General features: G+C 36.9%; 4 protein-coding genes across 5 annotated transcripts; 1 reads left to right on the forward strand and 3 right to left on the reverse strand.

Annotated features, from left to right (window-relative positions):
- Positions 1–44: 44 nt before the first annotated feature.
- Positions 45–2,795, forward strand: LOC119999082 (protein trichome birefringence-like 8). The gene is made up of 4 exons (XM_038846598.1): positions 45–445; positions 1,561–1,950; positions 2,053–2,211; positions 2,433–2,795. Exons 1-4 carry the CDS (start codon positions 45–47, stop codon positions 2,758–2,760), a joined length of 1,278 nt encoding a protein of 425 aa, XP_038702526.1. The 3' UTR covers positions 2,761–2,795.
- LOC119999081 lies at positions 2,515–13,645 on the reverse strand. 2 transcript variants are annotated; one of them, XM_038846597.1, is made up of 18 exons: positions 13,474–13,645; positions 12,195–12,690; positions 11,676–11,767; positions 10,752–10,916; positions 10,256–10,649; positions 9,471–9,589; positions 9,265–9,337; positions 8,966–9,186; positions 8,829–8,873; positions 8,599–8,695; positions 7,445–7,636; positions 7,005–7,108; positions 6,797–6,878; positions 5,203–5,352; positions 4,532–4,657; positions 3,323–3,493; positions 3,066–3,125; positions 2,515–2,982 (listed from the first exon to the last, which is right to left on the reverse strand). In XM_038846597.1, exons 1-18 carry the CDS (start codon positions 13,512–13,514, stop codon positions 2,869–2,871), a joined length of 2,742 nt encoding a protein of 913 aa, XP_038702525.1. In that variant the 5' UTR covers positions 13,515–13,645; the 3' UTR covers positions 2,515–2,868. The 2 variants fall into 2 exon arrangements, with proteins under 2 accessions (XP_038702525.1, XP_038702524.1); XM_038846596.1 differs by having other exon boundaries at positions 7,005–7,129.
- A 600-nt stretch (positions 13,646–14,245) lies between these two features.
- LOC119999033 (mRNA-decapping enzyme-like protein) lies at positions 14,246–19,752 on the reverse strand. Its single transcript, XM_038846527.1, has 8 exons — positions 19,311–19,752; positions 19,022–19,062; positions 18,894–18,943; positions 17,874–18,018; positions 17,123–17,179; positions 16,246–16,369; positions 14,975–15,427; positions 14,246–14,691 (listed from the first exon to the last, which is right to left on the reverse strand). The coding sequence occupies exons 1-8, from the start codon at positions 19,467–19,469 to the stop codon at positions 14,635–14,637; spliced, it is 1,086 nt and encodes a 361-aa protein (XP_038702455.1). The 5' UTR covers positions 19,470–19,752; the 3' UTR covers positions 14,246–14,634.
- Positions 19,753–21,893: 2,141 nt separating this feature from the next.
- Positions 21,894–23,647, reverse strand: LOC119999103 (casparian strip membrane protein 1-like). The gene is made up of 3 exons (XM_038846623.1): positions 23,262–23,647; positions 22,274–22,397; positions 21,894–22,180 (listed from the first exon to the last, which is right to left on the reverse strand). The coding sequence occupies exons 1-3, from the start codon at positions 23,531–23,533 to the stop codon at positions 21,965–21,967; spliced, it is 612 nt and encodes a 203-aa protein (XP_038702551.1). The 5' UTR covers positions 23,534–23,647; the 3' UTR covers positions 21,894–21,964.
- Positions 23,648–24,834: the final 1,187 nt, after the last annotated feature.

Here is a 24,834-nt window from a genome sequence, read left to right on the forward strand (position 1 = left end):
TCAAAGTTTTAAGGTAAAACTTTGTCTTTGATCTTCCTCTTCTAATGGATCATCAAACCACCACCACCAACAAATGGTTCCAACTCCTCTTTATCCCCTTCATTATCAAGAGACAAATTCTCTATACCCTACTCTCTTTACTCATAATCCTAATCTCCTCCATTGTTATACTGAATATTGTAGGACCTTTTGAGACACAATCTCTTCTCCGTTTTAGCTTCTGGTCCCAAATCCTACCCAATTACCATAAACCATATAAGCCAGCTTCTTCTGGTGTATGTGATTACTCTTATGGAAGATGGGTTCGAGACAAGACAGACCCACTTCGGTTCTATGGAGAGAACTGTCCGTTTCTTGATCCTGGATTTCGTTGTCGTCGGAATGGCCGGACGGATGCGGAGTATCTCAACTGGAGGTGGCAACCCTACGGCTGTGATCTTCCGAGGTAAGAAGATTAAACAAAATAGACTACATCATGCATGCATGGCTGTGATTTTTAGTGTCCATGTATACAATGCATGTCTAGAAGTCTATTGGGTATGGACTCCCTCTCCTCCATTGTAATTCATTTTAGGTTAAACAAACAGATTCTTTTTTTTTTTTTTGTACCCGAGGGATCACTCAACCTAACATGTTTTTCGAACAACTAAGTGAACGTAAATGATAAATCTCGGGTTGGCAGATCCGTGTGCACAGAAATTTTCTACCTCCCAACAGAGGGCACATATTCTCCTTGCAAATAATCAACGGTCAAAAAGTCCTTAAATTACAAAAAAGAAGTTGCTTTTGGTAGACCACATCATTACTCCATTACCGTCAATGTCTCATTGTGCCGTTATTTATGCATTAGTACTAGTGTCTAAACAGGCACCAAGATAAGAAATCTTGCACAAAAGGATTCGTTATGGTATGGAGATCTGAAATAGGGGGTGGTCACACTTGTTGGCCGAGTCAAAGCACAAAGGGGTTTGTTATAGAGAGAGCTAAATAACCAAATAGGGGCGGGGACTCGTACTCAGAACCAAACCCGAATTGAAAACCAATAACTAATTAGGTTTGATTTTCGATTTGGTTTCAGTTTTAGAATTTTGATAATTTTGATTTCGGTTTGGTTTTTAATAACGAAATTCTATTTGAAATCGAAAACCGAAATAATTAATGTGTTAATACATCATATATATGTATTAATGTGTCTCTCTTACAAAATTCAGTTAGAAGTATAGAAATGATTGTTTGTGACTTATCAAGTAAAGTAGTGAATTATATTTTTTGTTAATTAGTTTTATTATGTAAAATAAAGTAATTTGTATATTTTACTATTTCAATTGAAAAAAACCATAATCAACCGATTTGGTCTAGTTTCAGCCAGAAAATAGTTAGATTTGGTTTTTTTCATTTTTCCCAAATCGAAAATTTTCGATTTTATTAAAACCAAACCGCCAACCCGTTTGAACACCCTTAAGTTTCCCAATGGGTTATAATTTTTTTTCTCCTCTCAAGTTACTATATTTCACCCAATATAATATATCTAACGTTTTCTCCCCATCAAACAATAATCAGATTCAATGCAAGCGACCTGCTAGAAAGGAGCAGGAATGGACGTATAGTTTTTGCCGGCGACTCCATTGGAAGAAACCAGTGGGAGTCTTTGGTGTGCATGCTTGCACAAGGAGTTTCCAACCTGTCCACAATATATGAAGAAAATGGGAATCCCATAACTAAACACAAGGGATTCCTCTCCATGCGATTCGATAAATACAACCTCACAGTTGAATACTATAGAACACCTTTCCTTACCATTATCAGTCGTCCACCGCCGAATTCTCCGCAAGAAGTGAAAATGGCCATCAGGGTCGACCAGATGCACTGGTACTTAGGCAAGTGGGTTGGAGCGGATGTATTGATTTTCAACGCTGGACATTGGTGGAATGAAGAGAAAACAACCAAGATGTACTAGTCTTTCTTTCCGTTTTAACCCTGTAAAAGGCTAAAAGCTCATTTATCCATCTTCTAAGAGAAAAATCTGAAACCTGTTTCTTTTTTTTCTTTCAGGGGCTGCTATTTCCAGGAAAGGGGGAAACTAAACATGACAATGAATGTGTTTGAAGCATTCCATAAGTCCCTGCAAACATGGAAGTCATGGGCAATTAACAGTTTAGATACTAAAAAGACTCGCACTTTCTTTCGAACCTACTCTCCGGTGCATTACAGGCAAGTATTTTAACCGCACTTGACAAAATGAGAAAGTAAACTAATGAAGCAGAAACTGATGCGATTAACATACCTGATGTGCGAAAGAATTCCTACGTTGCAAACGGCAAACTCTAGGAGCGAGTTACCCGAAGCATTGTCATTGTCGTTTTCCTTTCATATGATGATGCACAAATCCTTGTACCTGAATTTCTGATGTTCTCAAACATGCAATATTGCAGGAATGGCACATGGAATGAAGGGGGTCATTGTGATGCAAATATAGAACCAGAGACAAACTACACAAGGCTGGAAGCTGAGCCATGGAATAATCGATATATTTCTGATGTTATTAAACAGATGGAATATCGTAAAGAGAAATTTCAGGTATTGAATATTACATATCTGACAGAGTTTAGGAGTGATGCCCATCCATCACTCCATCGAGAACCAGGCACTCCAGTTGATGCTCCACAAGACTGCAGCCATTGGTGCCTACCTGGAGTTCCAGACACATGGAATGAACTTCTCTATGGTTACCTATTGGCAATGAGATTCAGGACGCGGTGACATTTGACTGTACCATAAAATAAATAAATAGATAAATTTCAAAAAGAGCCCATGTCTCTTAGCTCATCTTGATATTTATTTCATTCCTCAAGGATGTAAATAATTTAGCTACGTTAGCTTGTCCTCAATCTCCACAGAGTCCACCTCACAGGCTTCCATTTCCTTCACTTTCTCAAGCTGCCTCAAGAGATCCAACCTTTCTGATCCATAAGTAGACGGTATCTGCAGAAAACCATTATAAGCCTCTGATAGGGTTTTGTTTTCTAAAGAATTTTAAATGAGTTCTTAGGATGAAGATTACACACCAAAGACGGTACATATCTCTGAATAGCGGCCAACATGGCAGCATGACCAACTGCTGTAACCTGCAGCGGTAAATAAGTGATTGATTAGGTCCATGACAGATAATTGAATCAAAACGAATACTTTTGCTCTGCCCATGTAAAGTGTTATTCTGCGTACATAGTGCAGATCCAGGTTGAAGGATATACTTAAGGATCAAGAATGACATTGAGATTCAACATGAGCAGTAGACAAAGCAATTATATTTATCTCCACTTACAGGAAGAAGCATTAGAAAACCTATGGGAACAACTGATGCCAAGTCTGTCAGAGTTCTCTGAAGAGCTTTCTTTTCTTTTTCAGTTAACTCATCTCCTATGAGCACCCTTCTAAGCAACCCCGTTGCAGCAGCAACATCGATAGCCAGAAGCTGAGTTCCTTGCCAAACATCCTGCCCATGATTTAACAACATGTCAACCGTGTGAAGTTGGTAGAGGGGACATCAAGGAAAGAAATACAAAGAGAACCTATATAAACCATAAATTCGAACTTTGCAAAGTAGTGAAGGGGGAAAATGAAAAATATTATATTACTCTATCCTTTTCTTATTATCAAACTAAGGGACTCTGCCTTGATGGCACACAAGTTAACAATGTACTTAACAAGGGATCGGAAAGGAAAACATATTTTATGTGTCACCCCCTTGATGCCCTTTTGGATGAAGATATTTCTTTCTCCTCTCAAAGAAAAATGGATAAAAAAAGGAAATAAAATCAAAATGACAAGAGTAAACATTGAGGAGATGTACATTTGCTGCAAGGATATGACTTAAAACAGATTCACAAATGACCTGTCAAATCAAGTAGTTCCATGGTCAGACAATTGTCTGACCAAAGCTTGGCTCATTCAGATTAACTGAAGATGGTATTTGGTGCCTTTTCTGTAACATTCTTTTCCATTCAAAAAAAAATAAAATGGTATGAAGACCAGAAGTCCTTTTCTTTCCCATAGTAATGATTGGACAAAGGTCCATAAGGAAGGGAAGATATATGACCAGGAGGCCTCCTTGCGAAGAACAAAAATTGTGGACTATAAAATATAAAGCAAAATGAAGGTAACTATACATATTTAAATCATGAATGAAGCATCACACAACCATAGATTTGCTCTGAATTCCCTTGGAAGCAAAAACATAGGTATTTAGATGTATTTGAATCATGAATGAGCCATCATATAACCATAGGTTGACTATATGTGAATTGTTCACCCAGCAGCCATTATCACTGGGCCAACTTAATTCCTTCGATCTCAGAATTGCATTATATACTCTTCTGAAAAGTAATTGATAAAATTGAGCTATGGCATGGGAGAAAAAGAAAAACACATCAGTTGGCAGTTTGCCCAATCAATTTGATCGCATATTGAGCTTGAAGCGACAGCTATGACATTATGCTAGCTAAATTTTTAAGTCCAAAAGCCATAATCATACCGTGCTACCTTTCTTCAGCTTCTCAAATGATTTTTCAATTATATTTTCTTTCTTCTGGACCTTAGCCAAATGAGTAACTGTAGCATCATCAAGATAATTACTATCGACATCTTTAGCATCATTATCCTGCAGAACATATGAAGTAAAGCATATTAGATGATGTACCCAAAGGGGCCAGTGCAGTGACCAGTAGTGAGCAGCAACTATGATGAAGTACTTGCATGATATCTAGAAAGCACACGATACTTTGAGTTTGTGATTCTATTGGGTTAATGAAGAGGCAAAGATTAAGCATAATATAACACGAAAATAATAAAGATTTCGCAGCTCTTATAAGGCTGTAATGGTAACCCTGAAACTGGAAATATCTAAAAATTCAAGAATTTTCAAGTAGGCTTGGAACTAAATGAGATACTTTGAAGCTAAGAATTTTAGTGTGGAATAAATAAAAATCAGATCTGACTCCTGTTGGACATGATGTTAATCGTGGAAGAAACAGTAAATGAGTAAATACCAATCTTTAACATCTGTTTTATCCTGATTCTCCGTCCACATCTCAGTTTTTGTGCCCTTATGCTTGTCATGATTTTCTATGGTATGATATTTCTATTGAAATTTATTAGCATTTCTTTTATAAGCAATTAGAAGAAATTTCGCGATACGAGTCATACCTCCTCATTTTCTGATTGACCAGTGCTTCTCTGAACTCGCTTTTCAAGTTCCATCAGCTCATTCCTTAGAACTTCAAAACGGCGGATTTCATTGGAATCTGACACCACAGTATCTACAATTGAAGTTGTTTGCTCAACAAATTCATTTCTCTGCATAACAAAAGGCCAAATTCCGCATCAGTTTACTTTTATTGGAGACTTAACTTTCAACAGCAGAGTCAATACATCAAATCGCAGAATTTATTACGCTAAAACAAAATCAATCAAGGCATTTTTTACGTTTGCAGGAAACCACAAACTAGAGAATGGAATCCCAAGGTTAGTAAATCAAATAAAAACATTGAACGTTCATAAACCAAGTAGTAGAAACCTGCTTTTCTATATACACCCTTAAATAGATATGTTTACAACAGAATTACAATGTAGTCGTTAAAGAGCTCCATATACAGAAATTTCTTAAGCAAATCCAATTGTCAACTTCATATTAAAAAATTTTGCCTCAAGAAGATTGCGGTAAGGGAAAGATTCAACTATCATAAACAAAAAAATAAAAAAAGATAAATGCAAGAAATATGTTTTCCTTCTATAACATAGCATACATAATTTCTCTTACAAAGTCTTGCACACTATAAATGTTCTCAATTAGCAAAAATTCGTACCCCAAATATCAAAAGCCATTGCATGTATTTCATTAATAATTTATGACCTCCAACAGGAGAAGATGAAATTTTCAGAGACTGCAAAAATTTACTCATTTATTCATGATAAAGCCATTGGTTCGCTCAATAAGCTACTCATGCAGGAGTAGCACTGAAAATACAAAAGCAACAATGGAAAGACATTAATTGTAATGACGCTGTTTAACTAAGGAAACGTTCCTGCAATCCCCTTTTTCTTGAATTTGGCAATTGGTATTAATCTTATTGTAGTTAAGGGATTTACAATCTGATCATTTTCCCCATCCAATTCTTTGCTGCGAGGCACATGCCCTTGACTTACACCCTAAGAGCATATCTTCAATCCTATTAACAGCCTAAAACCAAGTTGGTACTTGTCAACCATGAAAGCACTCCCAATTTTAATTTGAGCCCGGACAGGCTCATCACATTTGCACAAAGAAAATCTCAGTCTACAGGACAAAGTTCAACATTTCAATAAACACCAACTTGAGATACATCAGAATCATCGTCAGGATAACGTTCAACATTTTAATATAAAAAAAACCTTCTGATACATTAGACTCAATTATAGCATTAGTGCATCTCCACATCAGGCATGGTGCAACAAAAGAATTAATCCCAATTTCGGCCAATTAATGGAATTTAATGTTGACTGAATGAACATGGCTCAATCTACCATTCTAGCCCAATTTCCATGATATTGGAAACCAGAGGATACATGTGGAACATAAAGAATTTAATGTTGATAAGGGATGCAGATCAGATCAAAGAGAACATAACTATGAATCTTTGATGCACTTCAATTTTTAAAATAAACAGCATGCAACCATCTTTGTTTGGGTGATCATCATACAAGCATTAAATGAGAAAAGAGAAGCAATAAACATAATACGCCAACAATAGAGAAGTCTTACAGGTCCACCCGCAACTGATAATCCAGAGTCGGGCTTCCTTGTTGGAGGACGGACAAAGAAGCTCCATAACCCACGAGATTTACTGACAACTCCAAAGAAAAAAAAGATTACCAGATGAAAGAAAGGTGCTGTTCAGGGGAATAAGACAGAGATCAGCATTAAGTATATGCTAAAAAAAGAGCTAAAGTGTATGGCAGAAATTGCAAACCTGTTACTCATATCTAGCGTCCTCACTTTAGAATTTCTTTTCTCCCCTTTCAAGTATTCTCTCTGCTCTTTGAAAGAAGATTGAAAATCACTCCCATCGACTCCCTGGATGATCAGTTCAGGACTCTATCAGAATCAGAAATATACAAAGAAATATATAAGAAATTGGACAAAGGAAAAGCACCAGATTACAATAATCTAAATCCCATCCAAGCATATACACCATCAAGACAGAAAATGAAAAAAAAAATGCAAATCCCTCAGGAGTATGGGTACATATCCATGTGTCCGGCTCTAACAAGAAAAGGAAAATAATTAAACTCTCTCCTAATTAATAAAGAAAACTACTAAATCTTGTCCTACATCAGATAAATAAGAGACGTCGACAATAAATTAAGATATATGTGGGTTCATGTAAAACAAGGGAAACTGGAAAACTACCTGTTGAAGGGAATCTGCTTTTGCTCTGAAAGATGCCTCTAGAAATTCAGCCTCTTTCTTAAGCTTCCTTATTTTCTCAAGGTCACAACAAGCAGCTTTGAGTTGTTTTTTCCCAGAATTAGAGTTTGATACATGCAACTCTTGAAGCAAAATTTCCAGTCTTATTACAGCTTCTTCAACACTCTCCAATGCCTGACACAGAATGTCAGTATCACCTCAAGATTAAAAGAATTATTGAAACTGGAAAACATGAAAATTCTACATAAGGTTAAAAAAAACTAATAATTGACAGGTGGTAGCCAATAAAATCAGAGCAAACAAGAATACATTCTCTAATAAGCATTGTGCAAATGCCACAAACTCCAGATCCAGAAATACCTTAAATTGACACAACCATTAGACAAAGAGATTAGTATGAACATGAATGTCTACAGACATACATGGGAGCACATAGAATTGCAGTACACAAATTATAATAAGAAGGTGAGGAATTAATGCAGCAAAGCATATAGTGAACTCTATAAATCATTAAATTAAAGAATAATACTCTCCAAATAACTAAGCCCATAATCCATATGCATTAGAAGAAAATATTATCAACACTGCCCAACCAAAAGAGACAGCATGCTGAAAAGAAAATGTAAGTCACAATGATGAAGCAAAACATTGAAGGTGTGTAAACCATACAATTCCATGATATTCAGTTGATAAATCAAGCATTTTCGAACAGAAAACCATATTTTTGCTTATCAAAAAAAGAAAATAGATGTTTATCGAGTATTTACATGCATCCCAACCACTAGCAGGCAATATTAATCAGCACAGGAATCCATGAATCAGCAATGACAAGAATGATACCTTAAAAAAAACTGACCCAACTGGTCCAAGTACATGTAGAAATGAATTTCTTCTCATATGCAATTGTGGGTCTCATTACCTTGTTTCTTGCCCTCGGCTTTGTTTTAACTTCAATGATGTTTCTTTTTCATTGTTGTTTCTCTTCCAGTTGGAGGTGTTAAATAGAACTATACACTCATTAACTTCACAACCACAAGGCAATGTGCAAGGCATACCATCCAGACCAAAAACTACATTAGGGTCAACTAGCATATCCCTCTTAGAAATGAACTTCGTTCTAAAGGGAAGAGGCTAACCCTGTCAAAAGATTCTGGCTCCTTCTCGCTTGGTGGGTAAGTTACAAATCCACACCTCTCAACATTATCATTGCCATTGCTTTCAATCATTTCATTCCTGCACCACATTGTTGAATAAGTCTAATCTGCTGCTGTTATCAATTCACACATGACACAACCCCGCCAACAGCAGAAGCCTTGCACATGGGAGTTGTTTACCTGTACAAATTAAACTTGCCCCTATTACTTACCTTGATGTCCCAAATTCTTCCTTGCACTCCATTAACTTCTTGTGCCTAAACATTGAAGACAACAAAGATTCCTTGAATTTTGTAATCGAGATAGAACATTCATTTTTAGTAGTTTATTTCAACAAAAGTTTGATTACCCTCTAGAGAGGAACTTAGCCGCTTTGACATTAGAAGGGCTCTCCAGCCATTTACTATATTTAATAAAACTCTGCATCCAGTGAGAGCAAACATCTAATACTTGAGGGATAGCCTCAGGATTGGGAGGACCGTCTAGCTTATTTCTGTGGCCATGAGACTGTTTTGAGGTGCCAGCAATGCCTGGATAAAATGGAAGCCAGTTCAGCTCTTCACAGACTACCTACAGAATCAAAAGGGTAATTAGATATCGTAATTGACCAAAAGTATTTGTGAACTGGTAAGAGTTACAAATGCTGACCTCTACATACAATTGATAAGAACTAATTGATGAAAGCTGAGGATAGTATAGAATACTGCCCCCGATAAGGTACCTGTGACAAAGAACAGAAAATCAAATAGAAAACTAAAGAAAGGTATGTTTTAAAATTATGAAGGAATATACATACGCACACCATGCATATATTTGCAAACAGAGTCTGCACACATACACAAGACAATACCTACCTGACAAAGCCTTCAATAGGATCATTTAAATCATCATAACCATTTGCAACTAGAAAGGACTTCGTACGCCGGCCTAAGGCAATAAAGAATCCGAAAATGGCCAAATCCCTCTCCAATACCTGCAGTCATTTCACCATAAATTTATAAAATGATTAATATACTTACAGCTCAAGTATGCATAAGTATTTAGGCCATAAAAACAAAACCAATTTGTCATTTCACTTATTTTTGTACCTCACAATAGGTTTTCCTAGTTTCTATAGAATGACAGATGATTAAATTATTAAACATATCACTCCCTGTGTGCAATTTCTATCATCCTGTTGTAAATAACAAGGGGGCACAGGTTGGACTATACATTTCACCATATGCATGGGGAGGTTAGTTTGATCAGTGCATGTCAAAACCACTACTCAGCATGGGACCAAATTATCAAAATTCTATTCAACACACTTTGAATGGGATCTCAAGACTCAAGATTCTTCTGTTTACACTTCCTTCCATCATGTCGACATTTACCAGCCATAAGTGTTTTAACCTAAAACAGGATTAATCTGTTAACCTTTTTCACCTTTTCTGTAATTTTAACTGCATAATTTATTACACATTCCTGGGTTGTGCAGGAGATACACATCTCAACTTGAACCTTAAATATAACAAAAAGATGGCCTTTCCAGCATCTAATTTACATACTTCTCCAAGCAATAAAGTATCCGTTATAAGAGGGACAAGAAACTAACTACACATGAATTTTTTAGTCACACATCAGATTCCCATAAGCAAACCTCAATGCTCTCTGACGTTGTTAGCCTTGACCATATTTTCTCCCTATCTATAGCTAGCTGCAGCTGGTTCTGTACAAGATCCACCCAGAAAGCAACCTCTTCTGAATTACAATCACTTTGCACTCTGCATGCTGCAGCTCGAGAACCAAAGTGATCAAGAAATTTTCTGCGTAGACCAATATCCTTAATAGAATGATAAGCTTTACTTATAGGAATGAAATCCACCAGCAAGTCCATCAATCCCCCAGTTATGTCAGGAATTGTGGAAAAAAATTGCGAGCAAGAAATTTTTGCTGGGCCAAGTTTCCAAATCACAGCAATACAAGTCAATGCCAGCATAAGGAGTGATACATCAATTGTATTCCCAGAACCCAGTGATGTGCCTCTCCCTCTCCTAGGAGTAAATCAAAAGTAACATAAGTGTTAGATGATTATCATGATCATGTTTTAATTTATAGGAAGGATAACATCAAGTAACATAGAGGCAGTGACATACAAACCAGTGGCAGAGGTAATGCGCGAATCTCCTTCAAAATGATTAACAAAAGACGTCACCATGGCCGGAACTTGTTCAGACCAAAACCAATCATATGCTTCAGGTTGCTTGGCTGATAGTTCTTCCCTGATGACGCTCTCTAAGGGAGCAGATATTCTTAAAAAACTGCACCAATGCAATGGCCAAGACATAAACTACATGAATGCAACGGTTAAAACCTATTAAAATACAGAAAGGCTGGTTTAGATATAAATGAATACCATTGAAGCACAAATTAGTGAGGAATAGGAAAGCATCAGTCATAAGTATTACTGTTACATATGGCAAGACAGTTGAAACCCAAGGTAAATCAAAAGAAAGTAAAATTTCAGACCATCAATTTAACAGCATTGATGCCTACTTTGTTCACTTAGGTTTTAAGCAAATACTGGTTTTCTTACCTGGGAAGAAACCCAGTTAAAAACACACACGAATTTTCTCTACAGATAATTGTTCCTCTTCTTTTTGTGACTGAAGTAAGCAAAAGTATTATCATTTTTTTTTTCTTTTTTAAAATGTGAATATGGTTTCTTTTTGGTCTTCAACGGCCAATTTCCAGTATCTGATAATAAAGCATTGGAATTCTGGTAATCCATCACCTCATTTCTGCATGATGTTGTAATTCAATCTTCAAAATTCAAATACTTTGTAATCCCATTTTGGAAGTTGGCCATAAAGATCAAAAGGCAGCAAATGACAATAAAGTTTATGATATCATTTAAAGAAGAGAAACGGTCAACAATCTGCACTATTTCCATTATAAAGGGTTAGAACTTAGAAGTAAAACTTTTAAACACGCGACTCAAGGGTTGGATTGTAAAAGATTCCTAAGGCTTGAATGCCTGAAAAGAAGCGATGACCAGGTAAAAAAATGCTTTCTAATACCTTCTTTGAACAAAAATGTTTACATCTCTGTCTCTACGTTCGCTTCGAGACGAAATCTCACTTGCTGCTTGCAATATGGAGTACGCAGAAGCCTGAAGTAAAGTTTACAACAAATCAGATTCTTCAAATATTTTTGAGAGGAGGTAATGAAGAAAATGTCGGGCCATCAGGCACAACTCCAACACTTCAAAACACACGAAAATGATACAGAAAAAGCAGGGGAAAAATCACAAAACTGCATGAGCAAACTACTTTTCAAAGGAAGCGCTGGGACTGCAGCGATAACAATAGGCAGTTTAACCTCTTTATCTATCACTCAAGTACGTCTGAGCAATGCAGCATCTTGTTGATGTAAGAAGCAAATACTTGGAACATATACAGCAGTGTCCACTGTCCACATTATGGATGCTCTCAAAATATTATCAGATTGTTTAAGGACACACCTGATAAGAGAGAGTGTTTCTAGCAGAGCAGTGTTGTCTACCTACAAAGATTATCACAGACTGATTACGGACAAACCTGATAAGAGAGTGTTTTCACCCATGCAGTTCTGTCTACACCAAGCCAGGCTGTAGAAAACCAAGCTAATTTTGACAATGAACCCTGTTCTTTGATTGCCAGCTCAAAAACCCTGGCTGCGTCATGCAACGATTGAACTAGTCCATCATTGTAGTCTCCACCTTGTAGTGATTGATTAAGTTTAGTTCTCATTTCCTCTATGCCACTACTGGTACTTGTGTGGGGTCTCCCATTAACAGTTAAACCATCATCAGCAGATACATGTGGACAGAGTTGTCCCATCCTTCTTGATTTACGGAATTTTGAATGGCTTTTCCAATAACCCACCCATCGACTCCTGAGACTGTGATCATAATTCACTGAGAGAGTAAGTCTCACAAAACATCTCTTACCTGAACTGCCCCGATTACTCAAAAGGTAACCCAAGTAAGCCACTCTTTTGGGGGATTTATGAGTTCCAATAGAACTACTCCATGACACACATGGATTTGAAGAGCTGCAAAAAACAAAGTGAACAGTAAGCTGCAATCACACATGGATACTTTCCAGTGAAGATTGTGATTTTTAGAGGATTGCCACTATAGGTTGAAACTTGAGCACAAATTAAACTTCTCAATAGAGAACTCCCTATCTTCTAGATGAATCTAATGATGCAGTTACAACTTACAAATCAAAAGATCATGTATCAAAAACATTATTTTCATGTCCATTGATAACATGTTAAACCTCGTTGTGAAGGCAACTCGAATATATAATGTGATTATAGAGGGAAGAAAAGACAATAAAGCAACTCATAGCTCCTTCAATCCATTCAAACAAGCCCTGCTTATTTTCGCACAGCTCCATGAGATCATCAAACAGAGAACAATATAGCATGAACTAAAATGCAAAGATCAAACACCACGAAGGTGACTTGAAATTCAGCTATAGGCATTTTCTGCTGTTCGGTCTCTAAGAATATTAAAATCAAAATAATAAGAGATTGATTAACGTAATAGTTTCACAAAAAAGGGAACGATTCCTTTATTTCATTCCAGTGAGCACAGAACAACCAGAAATTGAAGCCAAATATCTTCCTTAAAACATCATTTGCTTCAACTTATCGAAGAGAGCACAATTTTCACCAGAAAAATGCTTCAAGTAATTCGTAACATTGCCGATGCCTAAAGAAAACCTAGCAGCCTAAATAGAATGGCACCACCAGAAGTAATAATTAACAGAAGAAGAAGGTTGTAATCGAGACTAAAGAGAAAATTGACGAAAATTCATCGTGGTGCACCTTGAAGGAATGAAGTCGCGATGCTGCAACTTAACTGCCATAAAAGATACAAATATATTGCGAGAGAAAATGAGCGCAAGAGTTCTGTTTGGTTCGAGGGAAAATCTGAGAAGAAGTGAGGGAAAGGGGGAAAAGAGGCTGTGCTCGAGTGCAGAAAACGCAAGATTGACATGGCTGGTTTGAACTTTATCCGTCGACGTGGAGGAGCGAATGATCACAGGCGGATGGATGGGCCTGGCGTTCCAAGTATCAAGTCCTCTATGGGTTTAAGGCCCAAACATTTTTTGTCGTAATTTTAGCCCCCAAATAGATTTTTTTTTTTTAATATAGGAGAATGGGATAGAGAATACTCGAACTCGGAACATATGAGATACAACACACATAAATATCATATGAGCTACTTGTGATTCTCATACATACAGATTATTACCACACATGAAGATAGTACTTACAAATTCTCTTCTTGTTTTTTTTTTAAATTTAGATTCTCATGTTAATACGGGAACTACTTGACGTTGCATATTAGAACTCATTAAAGCTCGATTCGTGTCATTATGCTCGATAAAAGGAATACGGGAAGCTCCAATAGAAAAATATTGGAAGGAAAAAATACTGCAAAAATGAACCTGTTCCCACGCAACAGTCAGGAATTCTTGACGATATCGAGCTGAAACAACTCGTTTCTTCCTGAATGCCTCGACTCAGCACCAAAGAATTTCCAGCTGCGATTATATAGAATTCATCCCTATTTGGTGATAAATAAATAAAAGAGTTAACGGGCATTACTCCTTCGCAGCTAAACCTCAACTTTACTGCTAAAAAAGATACCGTACGAGTCTACAGTTTATCAACATTTGTTACAAATTGTCCCCGTATTAACATCTAAGAAGCAAAAATATTAGGGTAGAGATTAATACAACTTGATCTAAACAACTAGCAAGTATGCATCAAAACATTATGGTCGAGAAAAGTGTTACTACAACTTTTACAAGCATTTCATTGATGGGAATGACACTAATCTGTCACGCACGAAAAGCCTACTTTTCAAACCCTTTTCATTGGTCTCGGATGCTGTCTTCTAAGGACCTGAGTGAAGGTTGTTCATGGAAGATGTTAACGCGGACAAAAACTGCAACAGGAAAGCCAGGTACCTGTCGTTCCTCATGAATTGTGTACGTTGAGCAGCGCTTGGTAGAACTTATCAATAAATTGATCATCCTAGTAAAAGAACAAATTAATGAACGGATAATCATAACCCGAAATCAAGATTAGGGAGGAGAAAACATCAAAGGAAAAGAAGTATCCACAAAATGCATTAGCATTTCGATCAAATTTCCAAATATGACATCACATACGGTAGAAGGTTTCACTGACAGCTTGCCAGAAAACCAATAACTAGCATGAACTATCGAAGTGGTTTCCACAGCGGACATGAACATTAAGTGGTTAGATAAGAGAAAAACAGAAAATCAATGAGAAGAAGAAGAAATGCTGAAAGTACCTGAAGAAGTATTAGAAGTGCATCACGAACTTTATCCCTGGAAATATGAGGTCCGTAAACTGGTGTCAAATTGTAATTAGGAGTAAGAGATGGTGGTGGAGTAGGAGGAGGAAAGGGTTGAAGCAATGGAGTGCCATGTGGCCTCTCTAAATTTAGTGGAGGATGAACAGCAGCAGCAGTTGGCAGAGATGAGGAGATTGGAGGCACCATCGTGGAGGAGGATGCAGGGGGCGTCAAAAAAGAAGAAGGTTTCACGAGATTAGTAATCCTATTGGTGCCGCTAATTGGATCAGGCATGTCATAGAGGTTTGCAGTAGATGAAGCAGGAAGAGGATGAAAAGATGCTTGAGGAGTTGGTGAAGGAGCCGGCATGGCACTGGGTGCATAGGTAGAATGATAGGGCTGTCTTGAAATTGCTACATTTGAAGCATTACTTCCAATATTCAAAGCAACCTGCAATAATTGATTTAGGAAGCCATAATAAATGAGCGTAACAGGATACATGATCACGAGCTACTTTCAGATTAGATAAAGAAACATCAAAAGGTTAAGCAAAGTTGGACTGATTTCATCGGAAGAAACTGTGATACAAGCAAGAAGTTTACCCCAACTTTTAAACTTCAGTGGTTTCAGTGTAGCTACTCACTTGGGCAATTGTATTCAAAACATCGCATATAAGGATAATGCAGCTACAAAGATTAATAGATATGCATGTGCCGAAAATAATGAAAGGTCAACTCTGAACACGCCACTCCAATAATAAACCAGCCATTTAATAAAGTAGCACTTTGTGGAAGTTTTTAATGTTAAAAAAAGGACCCCTCCTTCGCAGCATTATAATAATTATTTGTCACATCCCAATCATGAATCTGTTTGCTGGCTACTAAAAGTGCATAGAATTGCTCAAGTCGATCCATTTCTTTTAAACAACTTTTCCAGAACTTCAGATTACTTATATTTGGTCACACTAACAGAATTACTTTCATGCAGGGTTATTAGATTACTCAATAAAGCAAAACACCCGATAACATAACCATGTCAACCAATGTGTGCACGGATTGCAAATCAGGAAGAAGAAGGCATGGAGCGGCAGTTCTAAGAGAGAAATATAGCTATTAGATTAGTTGACAGCATAAATTCACAATTTATAAGCAAATATAGCACGTAGCAACCAATTTACTACTCACTCAACAAGCATTCCTACAGCAGGCAGTTCACAAATTCATGCAATATTTTAGATCTAATATACGAAGCACAATTCATATACATACATTAAATGCGCTTAGAAATGATTGATCTTGAGGGCCTTCAATTACAGTAGATGCAGTTGCTGATGGCTCTGGAGGGGCTTCCATGAATGACATGCTTGGGGCTGCTTCAAGTTCATCAAACTCACTACGGAGGAAGCAAAATAATAAGACAAGACACTTGGTCTGTGATGCCATTTAAAAACTTCAGGTGTTGAATTGATATGGATGACAGATAGGAACGACATTGTGTGACTCAAAAGTTATTTGACACAAATTGTGAATTTTGATGGAAAAAAATATTGGAAGCATTGATGTCTCACAAGGCAAATAATCTTGGCAAGGCTAAGAAGATAAGTACGAATTACAATGGTCTTTCAAGGAGCATTTATTGTGGGAAAATAAAGCATAAGACATTAGCCTGATACAAAGCTTCAGATGGAAACATAAGTTGCCTTTGTTTTCCATCTCCATTTTGTCAGAAAATAAAGACATTTTTATCCTCATAAAAAGGTTCTCATTATTTTTCCGGAAGTGTGATTTTATATATTGTTATTCCTTTTAGCTAGAAACGAAGAACAAACTTTTCAATATTTTACACTATTTCCTACTTTTCAGAGGACATTTTGTATGAACACGTTTTCTACAAAAGTAGAAACACATTCTCAATTATTGTACCACATGGGTGCATTTTCAATAATGAATCACACCCTTAGTTTCTCGGATCTAAGATGATATTTGCTTTATAATTTTTGGTAATTCCTGATTCAAAGGTTAACATATAGTAACACAAAATTATGTTACTGAAAAGTGGTTATGAAGCTACAAGTAACTGATAAGAATAACTTTTCCAGGGTTAGATCTCATAATCAATTGTGAGCTAAATTTAAAAAGTTAATACCTTTTGCTCAAGGACACTTTTGCATTAGGAGGAGCCTTCGAGTATGCAGTTATTATCCTGTGAAAAGAAAAGCATAAAAACATAACGATCAAATTCATCCTGATAAATACGCACCTTAACCAAACCTAAATGCAATAGCAGATCCTTTCCAAGCAAAGCGTTCAACTTCAGCATTCTTCCTGAATTTCTTTTATTAATTTTGATTAATCAAACAATTAAGATTAGTTACTTCGCCATTCAACCCAATAGGTTAACTTGTTGGGTTGGGGCATTTCACATCTTTTATATATATTTCTAACACTCCCCCACATGTGAGCTGGACAATCAGACAGTCCAAATGAGGCCCAACACTAGGGGCTCTCACAATTGGGGCAATAACAAAATGGGGGTTTAAATTGCATAGGCTAATGTTTGAATCCAAGAGCTCCCGCTCTAATACCATGTTAAGATTTGTTACTTTGTCATTTAACCCAAAACGTTAACTTCTTGGGTTAGGGAATTTCACATCTTTTATATATATTTTAATATGAAGTAAAGAACGAATGAATCTCCAACTTCAGATACTCATTTAACAACATGTATGGATTTTATAAACCATATCAAGTTTCAAATTCATCCAATAAAAAGCCATGTGCAATATCCATGGTGCTGCCATGCAACATAGCTATAAGAGTCAACATAGCTACATGCTCTTATGTGCAGTCTATTCGAATGTTACTCCAAAAAGTTACAGATTTGAAAGAACAAATACCTACTAAAGAGATCAGCAACTTCCTCACATTCACGGGGATTGTAAAACCAAATGCCATTAACTTCTTGGGTGGCATTTCGGTATAACAAATACGGAAGTTGAACTTCATATTCAAAATCTCCCAACAAGTTCTCCACTAGGTTATCTGTTCGTACATCATCGGAAAAAAAAAAAAACAAAAAAAAGAATCCTGAAGAACTTATGTCATATAGGAAAACATGTACATGATCCCACGCAACTGATCAGTAGAAGTTTAAATACATGTTACCACTAGATTTGTAAATTTTAATTTCAGGAAATCATCAAGGAAGCTCCATGTCATCAAAACAAGTTTCTGAATGTTGTTTAGTTATTGTAATTATGTTTGTCTCAACGTTGTGTGAACAAAAATTGTGCCACTGACGGACAGATTAAATTCTCGTGTGGTAATTGCCCAATTGCAGATACATCTCATTGGCCTTCTTATCATCAAAGACCAGCCAGTCTGGAACACTGGACAGTATCTTGCATGGTTACATCAATCATAAATTTTTTCTAACTACCAAATCATGGATTTGACAGCAAAAGATTTTTCTATACAAACCAGTGATATAAGCGCCGCACATGGGGGAATATTTTAGAGAGGTCAAAGAACCACATAGATGGAAATATTTAAAAGAAACAAACCAATTGGCTCCACTGGCTAATGCATCCTCACCATTACCCACACATTTTTAAAAAGTTACAGGCTTACAGCAAACAATGATTTTGAAAACTATCTATTTGAAGCCATTAGTTACTTCTTATTCCCACTCTCACTTTTTCTAACCTAAAATCACTATGTTTGATGGAAGAATATGCTCGGTGCAGAAACAAAGCTGTCATAAATATAAATCAACTATACCAAGCAAAAAAACCTCTGTAATCACCCACACGTTGGAAGGAGTAACAGCATCATCTAATACCATGAGCCAACAGGATTTTTTGCACTGAATAACCAGAATAATATTAATTTACAGCAACAACTTGGTATCTACTAACCTGTGTTCCGTCTATTCATCACAATGAACTGGAAACGTGGTTGAGCATTCCTTCACAACAATATAACCATATTAGACTTGGATAAGCCAGTCTTCAAACAGAAGTGCAAACACACTAAAGCAAAGTACCTTTTAACAACAAATAGAGATCCTTCAACGTCCTTGCGACTCTGCAAGGGCTCAAAACAATTCAAGTAAGATTATGTATGCATAATTATTGGATTTCGTCAGGATCACATACGAACTCGCAATGAATCACAAAGTCCAAGTATAGCCAAGCCAAACAATACAGTCAGTAGCCATAAAATTCAAAAACAAGTAAACCGAAACCTAAGATCCGATTTCTCAAATTTACTTTCATTTACTCTCTCATAAACCCAAACGTAGCTCTTAAAGAAGAAGATAGTAGATGAATTACCCATTGATTGCTCTCGATATTGAACTCATAGAAGGTGACATGCGCAGCGGTAATCAAAATCTCTTCAATGAAAGGATCGATTCTCTGTAGCACAGTGAGATTAAGTAGCTTGGTGCTCTGATGATCCAGATTCGGCGTCAATTTCCCGGTCTGAGACATTATCGATCGGATACGAAGCTCAGATTTCTCGTCTAACTTCCTCGGAAAGTCAAAACAGGACGGAGAGAATGGCGGTTTTGGGACTGGGGGTGTAAACAACACTGCTGATAGTTCAGTTTGTAGTCGAATGACTACTTCTCAGTTACGCAGCTTACAATACAGGCTGGTTTGCTTCAAGAAAATTGTAACAGTCGCTGCTTATAGAAAACTTATGTATATTCACGAGAGAGCAGACTCAATCTGCAAGTGGGAGGAAGATGGATCAACGATTTCCAGGCCCATTAAGGATTTGTTTTCTTTCTCTATTTTGTTTCTTTGTTTATCTGGACTGTTAGACTCCAACGGACTTCAATTTTCCACTTCGATGATATAGTAAGTTGGGTTAAAATCGAGCATGTGTGATGAGAACCAATAAAAGACAAGTCGTAGTTAGTTTAGTTTCTTATATTATTAGTATTTACTTTCAATTAGTATTTGTATAGTATTTATATAATTGTTGGTATTTGCTTTTAATTAGTCTAGTTTATGTATAAAGTAGTTTTCTATATAGTTTTGGTCTTCTAGTTTGAATAGGTTTTGGATTGTTTACTGGGCTGCATAAGTCGGTAGAGTTGTACTTATTTTTATCAATCAAAGAAATTAAACAAAAATCAAGACTTGTTCTCAAAATCGAGCGATTTCTCTCAATCCAACCTTGTTCTTAATTCTGTTAATATCAAGGTTTTCATCATTGGTGCTTTCATTGAGAGAACTCGTCATGAGTTCTAACAAGAATCGTATCAAAGCCAACCTTCAAGCGTTTCGCATGGAGATTCTACAACAGTTTGCCCTAATCCAACAACGACTAGATAAGATTGACGACTTACTCGTCAAGAGCAAAGATGATCTGAATAAATTATCAACGTCTATTTTCGATGAAGAAAAAGAGGAAGACTTGAACGTGAATTCTATTGATGTGGGAATAGATGAATTCTTGGTCCCAATATTCGATGATTATCCGGACGAAGGAGATTTGTTGCTACAAGAAGAGATCAAGGAAGAAATATTGGTGGAAAAATCATACACTATTCAACTAGCAAATCCCGACAATATTATAGTGCTTGTTGAATATGTCAATTTTATCGTTCCCAACTGGTTTAGCAAGGTTAAAAATTCTTCGCTCTCGTTGATAATTGAAATTGAGGATTCAAGGAAGTATTGGTCGTAGACATGCTTCTTCGTATCAATGATGCTACTCTTGATAGGTTTTTACTGCTACTACGATTTAAAATTCGAGGTCGAGTTTTCTCCAACAAAGGGAGACTGATGCAGTGGTTAGAAAGTTGTTCGAGATGCAATTTCATCCTTGTGGACAAGGATAGTCTGGAAGAGGGAGGGAATGATGAGAACCAATAAAAGACAAGTCGTAGTTAGTTTAGTTTCCTATATTATTAGTATTTACTTTCAATTAGTATTTGTTTAGTATTTATATTCTTGTTGGTATTTGCTTTTAATTAGTCTAGTTTAGGTATAAAGTAGTTTTCTATATAGTTTTGGTCTTCTAGTTTGAATAGGTTTTGGGTTGTTTACTTGGCTACATAAGCCGGTAGAGTTGTACTTATTTTTATCAATCAAAGAAATTAAACAAAAATCGAGACTTGTTCTCAAAATCGAGAGATTTCTCTCAACCTAACCTTGTTCTTAATTCTGTTAATATCAAGGTTTTCATCAGTATGTCACAACTCACAAGGATAATGTCCCCAATGGGAATGACAAAGAAGTTCATAGAAAATTTATCATATGATGACAAGATAAGTTGGGTCAAATGTCCCAAGGATATTGTTCTCAATGAAAATTACACAAAAGTATTTCACCTAACCACACAAAGATATTGCTCCCAGTGGGAATCGCACAGAAGTGCCAGAAGTTTCCTAAGTCCAGACGCATAAAAAGTTTCTCATTTCATGATAAGATAAGTTGGGTCAAATACGAGCACGTGCCACAAGGATATTGCTTCTAATGGGAATCACAGAAAAGTTTCTCGATTAACGACACAAGAATATTGCTCCCAATGGGTCAAAACTCAGTGTGTAGCCACAAAGATTTTACTTCCAATGGGAATCGAACTCAGGACTTTTCGGGTCGATATAATTGAAAACTAGAGAGATTCACCATTATACTATCACGTAAGTGTTTACTTTCCCAAAACCCTAAATAATTTTGACTTTCTAGAAATATGACAAAATACTTTGGTATGTCATCAAATCTGAACATAATTAGTCAATTTTGGGTGACACTAATTAATTGAGTTTGAGCTCCATGACTATTTTTATGTTTGCCTTCGAAAAAAAAAAACCCCAATAACGAATGTGAAAGCCGCACAAGGAATTACATTAAATCGCAACAATTTTGATCACTAAACAAAGTAAAACGTTCCCAGTGCCTTCACACTTAACCAACACATGGTACATGAAACAATCACATAACACAGACACACAAGACTTCGATCTTCTCAATCAATGCCTTCGGAGAGCAAAACCAGACATTACAACCAGAAACAATAGGATAACAGCAGTAAGGAAAGAAGCCACCACAGACCCACTCACTTGCTGGCAGAAATCCCCAAACTGTTGACAAATAGCCAGCCAATTTGTGTTTGCATTGCCATTGTGAGCTAAGTAGACTATGGAAGTAGCTGCTCCACCTCCAGCAGCGGCAAGAGTCAGTGCAAGCTGCAACAATTTAATCACCATTTTCATTAATATTCTTGAATATTGATGGTTTAGTGTTAAGAGATTTAGACATTAGGGTTGAGAGAGCTGTACAGTGTCACAGATGAGGAGGAGAAGCCTTGGTCCAACCGCGTGTGGCCGGATGATTGTTACGATGGAGAATGGAAGGGAAAGGGCCAAGTAGCTTGCAATTATTGCCATTGCTATGACGAAAAACCTGCAACAACACACATCGACCTCTCAATTAGTCTTGTGGCAATCAATGGTGTTTCACATGGTATCAGAGTAGCAGCAGCATAATCACGCAGCAATAGCTCATTTGGTTAATCTATTTAGGTTTAAAGCGGATGATGCTAAGGTCGGGAGTTCGAAAATGACTGGGAGTGTTTCCTTGGGATTTTTCTAATTTTGTGAGTCTGCCCACTTCCATGGAGGGGCTAAGAGCCTCATTTCTCCTGCATAGGATTAAGGATTCGGCCTAGTCTTACATGTTGTCAGCATAGTACGAAATGTTATAGCTGCCTGATGTTTATGTGCACTTAGCTCATCCATCGGTGTTAAATTTGGATAGATTCCACCGGTGTTGATCTTTCTGAATGACATGTTGAACTGGGTGATTTCTCGGCCACCAAAAAAAATGTTCCTCAATCAAAAAAATCCGGGGAGGGGCTAAGAGCCTTATTTATCCCATATGAGTTTCGGCTCAGTCTTGTTATCGTCAGCATGGCGCAAGTGTTCTTTGGTTTTTTTTAAAAGAAGTAGTAGCAACATGGCAAGCTATGTTTTGGTGGCCCGAGATTTAAATCAATACAACTATTCAAATGTCATGCTCAACTGGGTAGTTACTTGGTGAAAAGGTAAAAAAGGTAAACAACACTCGTGCACAACGCTCCACCTTACCCCGCGCATTATATGAAGAGAGGTTGTTGAACCCTGTGACATCTAGGTTACACCCTCACAACTCTATATTAGACCACATGTTGGTGTGTTACTTGGTCAAAAAAAGGGGGAAAAAAAAGTGGTAACAGCATGGCAAGCTCTTAGACTAATTATGTTCAAAATTTTGAAGATTTATACGTACGTGAAAGTGGGGAGATCGTCGTAGCTAGCTTGGAATTGGAAGAACTGAGTGAAGAAAGGAAGAGTCTCTTCGCTAGTTCCCATAGCAGCAGCAGCAGCCAAAGCAGAGATCATAGCACAAATCCTCAAAATGAAGTCCATTATGGAAATTCCCTTCTTGTATCCACCCTTCCCATGCCTTGCAGCAACAGCAGTGCCAATGAGAGGCGCCTTTCCTTTCGCAGCAGCACTTGATTCCGGTACCTCGATCGCTATCGATTCGCGGTGCGACATCGTTGGCTGAAACAGAGAAGGCAGAAAGAGATTCTTGGGAAGGTTTTGATTGCGTTGGGTGAATGAGAAATAATTCAAAAGCTGCTGGCTGATGAGAATGAATGCGAAAATAGCCTTATATAGAGAACCCAAACCAAATCCAAAAGCAAAGTGGGTTAAGGAGAATTGGTACAGATTTCCTTTCTATGATGTATAGATTTGGAATTCTAGTTTTCTATGTTGACGGGAGGAGTTGTTGCTTAGTATTCAATTTGATGGGAAATTAGCTGGGTTCAAGTTATATAATTAAAAGTAAGCTGAATAATTGTAACTAAAACAATATCTTTGAAATATTACTTTTGTTCATGGATTGGTTGGAAAGAATATCCACATTGGGTGTCTTATTTCAGAAGTGATATGGATCCCAGTCATCACAGTAAATGATACGTCACTCTTTACTGGGATGATTGGGATCTCATTTAGTGGGATCCCTATCTTTTTTGGTCTGATTATTAGTCCGTTTGTTAGATCGCATGACTTATATGAGTTTGAACAAGAATAGAAATAAATTAAGAAGTGAAAATTTGTTGATTGAATTAGAAATGTAGAAAATTTTCTTTTATTTCATCTTCTTTTTTCTTTTCTTTTTTATATAAAAATATCCTATACTTTTATCAGGTTGACTTTTTTTTTGGTGAAGGAGAACTCAATCAACAGTCGTCTCCCCCGTGACCGACCCTACATGATAAATCCGAAGATAGCGACACATTTCAATACATGTCACATTAGTTCAGTCGTAAATATAATCTCAAGCATGGAATCAAAGTCGAGTACGTATGCATAATCCACACATTCCAACATTCACCCTACCATCGAGACAAAACCACTTATATATTGGTTGACTTATTTTTGTTTCTTTTTCCCACAAAGCTATAGATGGGTCAGTTCGGGATGCCTACAGTAGAGATTGCATGTAGTTTCCTATCTCACCGTTTAATCTGTTTTAAAAATTTTAAAAATAATATGGGTCTCACAGAATTGAACACATCTGACGGTGGTGTAGGAAATTGTAGGAATTTCCACTGCAGGTACCCCTAACTGATAGGTGGGTAGGGTATGGAGAGGCTGGAATTCCATCCATCCCATCCAACCTAACATTCACTTATTCCTAAACCCTTTTATGGTAATCAAGTAAAGCTTCTTCTTTTGTACCATTAGAGGTTACGAAAGATGTTTAATTGAATTCTTCAAGTTTGGTTCTCTACCATTTTATTCATAATGGAATTGCCCACTTCTCGTTTGACGGCCCAAGTTTAACTGCG

Source organism: Tripterygium wilfordii, chromosome 5 (genome assembly GCF_013401445.1).
Source record: "Tripterygium wilfordii isolate XIE 37 chromosome 5, ASM1340144v1, whole genome shotgun sequence".
Taxonomy (NCBI): domain Eukaryota; kingdom Viridiplantae; phylum Streptophyta; class Magnoliopsida; order Celastrales; family Celastraceae; genus Tripterygium; species Tripterygium wilfordii.

Bases quoted from the DNA above. Each gene is read 5' to 3' on its own strand.
- LOC119999081 (XM_038846596.1), bottom strand. From the start codon at position 13,514: ATGGCAGTTAAGTTGCAGCATCGCGACTTCATTCCTTCAAG. The intron at 10,917-11,675 runs GTATTAGAAAGC...GCATTGGTGCAG, and splicing joins AACATTTTTGTTCAAAGAAG to TTTTTTAAGAATATCTGCTC. The intron at 5,353-6,796 runs GTAAGACTTCTC...TTTGTTATGCAG, and splicing joins TATCAGTTGCGGGTGGACCT to AGAAATGAATTTGTTGAGCA.
- LOC119999033 (XM_038846527.1), bottom strand. From the start codon at position 19,469: ATGTCTCAGACCGGGAAATTGACGCCGAATCTGGATCATCAGAGCACC. The intron at 19,063-19,310 runs GTAATTCATCTA...GAGCCCTTGCAG, and splicing joins ATATCGAGAGCAATCAATGG to AGTCGCAAGGACGTTGAAGG. The intron at 15,428-16,245 runs GTATGTATATGA...CAATTATTGCAG, and splicing joins CATTTCTAAGCGCATTTAAT to GTTGCTTTGAATATTGGAAG.
- LOC119999103 (XM_038846623.1), bottom strand. From the start codon at position 23,533: ATGTCGCACCGCGAATCGATAGCGATCGAGGTACCGGAATCAAGTGCT. The intron at 22,398-23,261 runs GTACGTATAAAT...GTGTTGTTGCAG, and splicing joins GACGATCTCCCCACTTTCAC to GTTTTTCGTCATAGCAATGG. The intron at 22,181-22,273 runs GTACAGCTCTCT...AAATTGTTGCAG, and splicing joins TCCTCCTCATCTGTGACACT to CTTGCACTGACTCTTGCCGC.
- LOC119999082 (XM_038846598.1), top strand. From the start codon at position 45: ATGGATCATCAAACCACCACCACCAACAAATGGTTCCAACTCCTCTTT. The intron at 446-1,560 runs GTAAGAAGATTA...AACAATAATCAG, and splicing joins TACGGCTGTGATCTTCCGAG to ATTCAATGCAAGCGACCTGC. The intron at 2,212-2,432 runs GCAAGTATTTTA...GCAATATTGCAG, and splicing joins TACTCTCCGGTGCATTACAG to GAATGGCACATGGAATGAAG.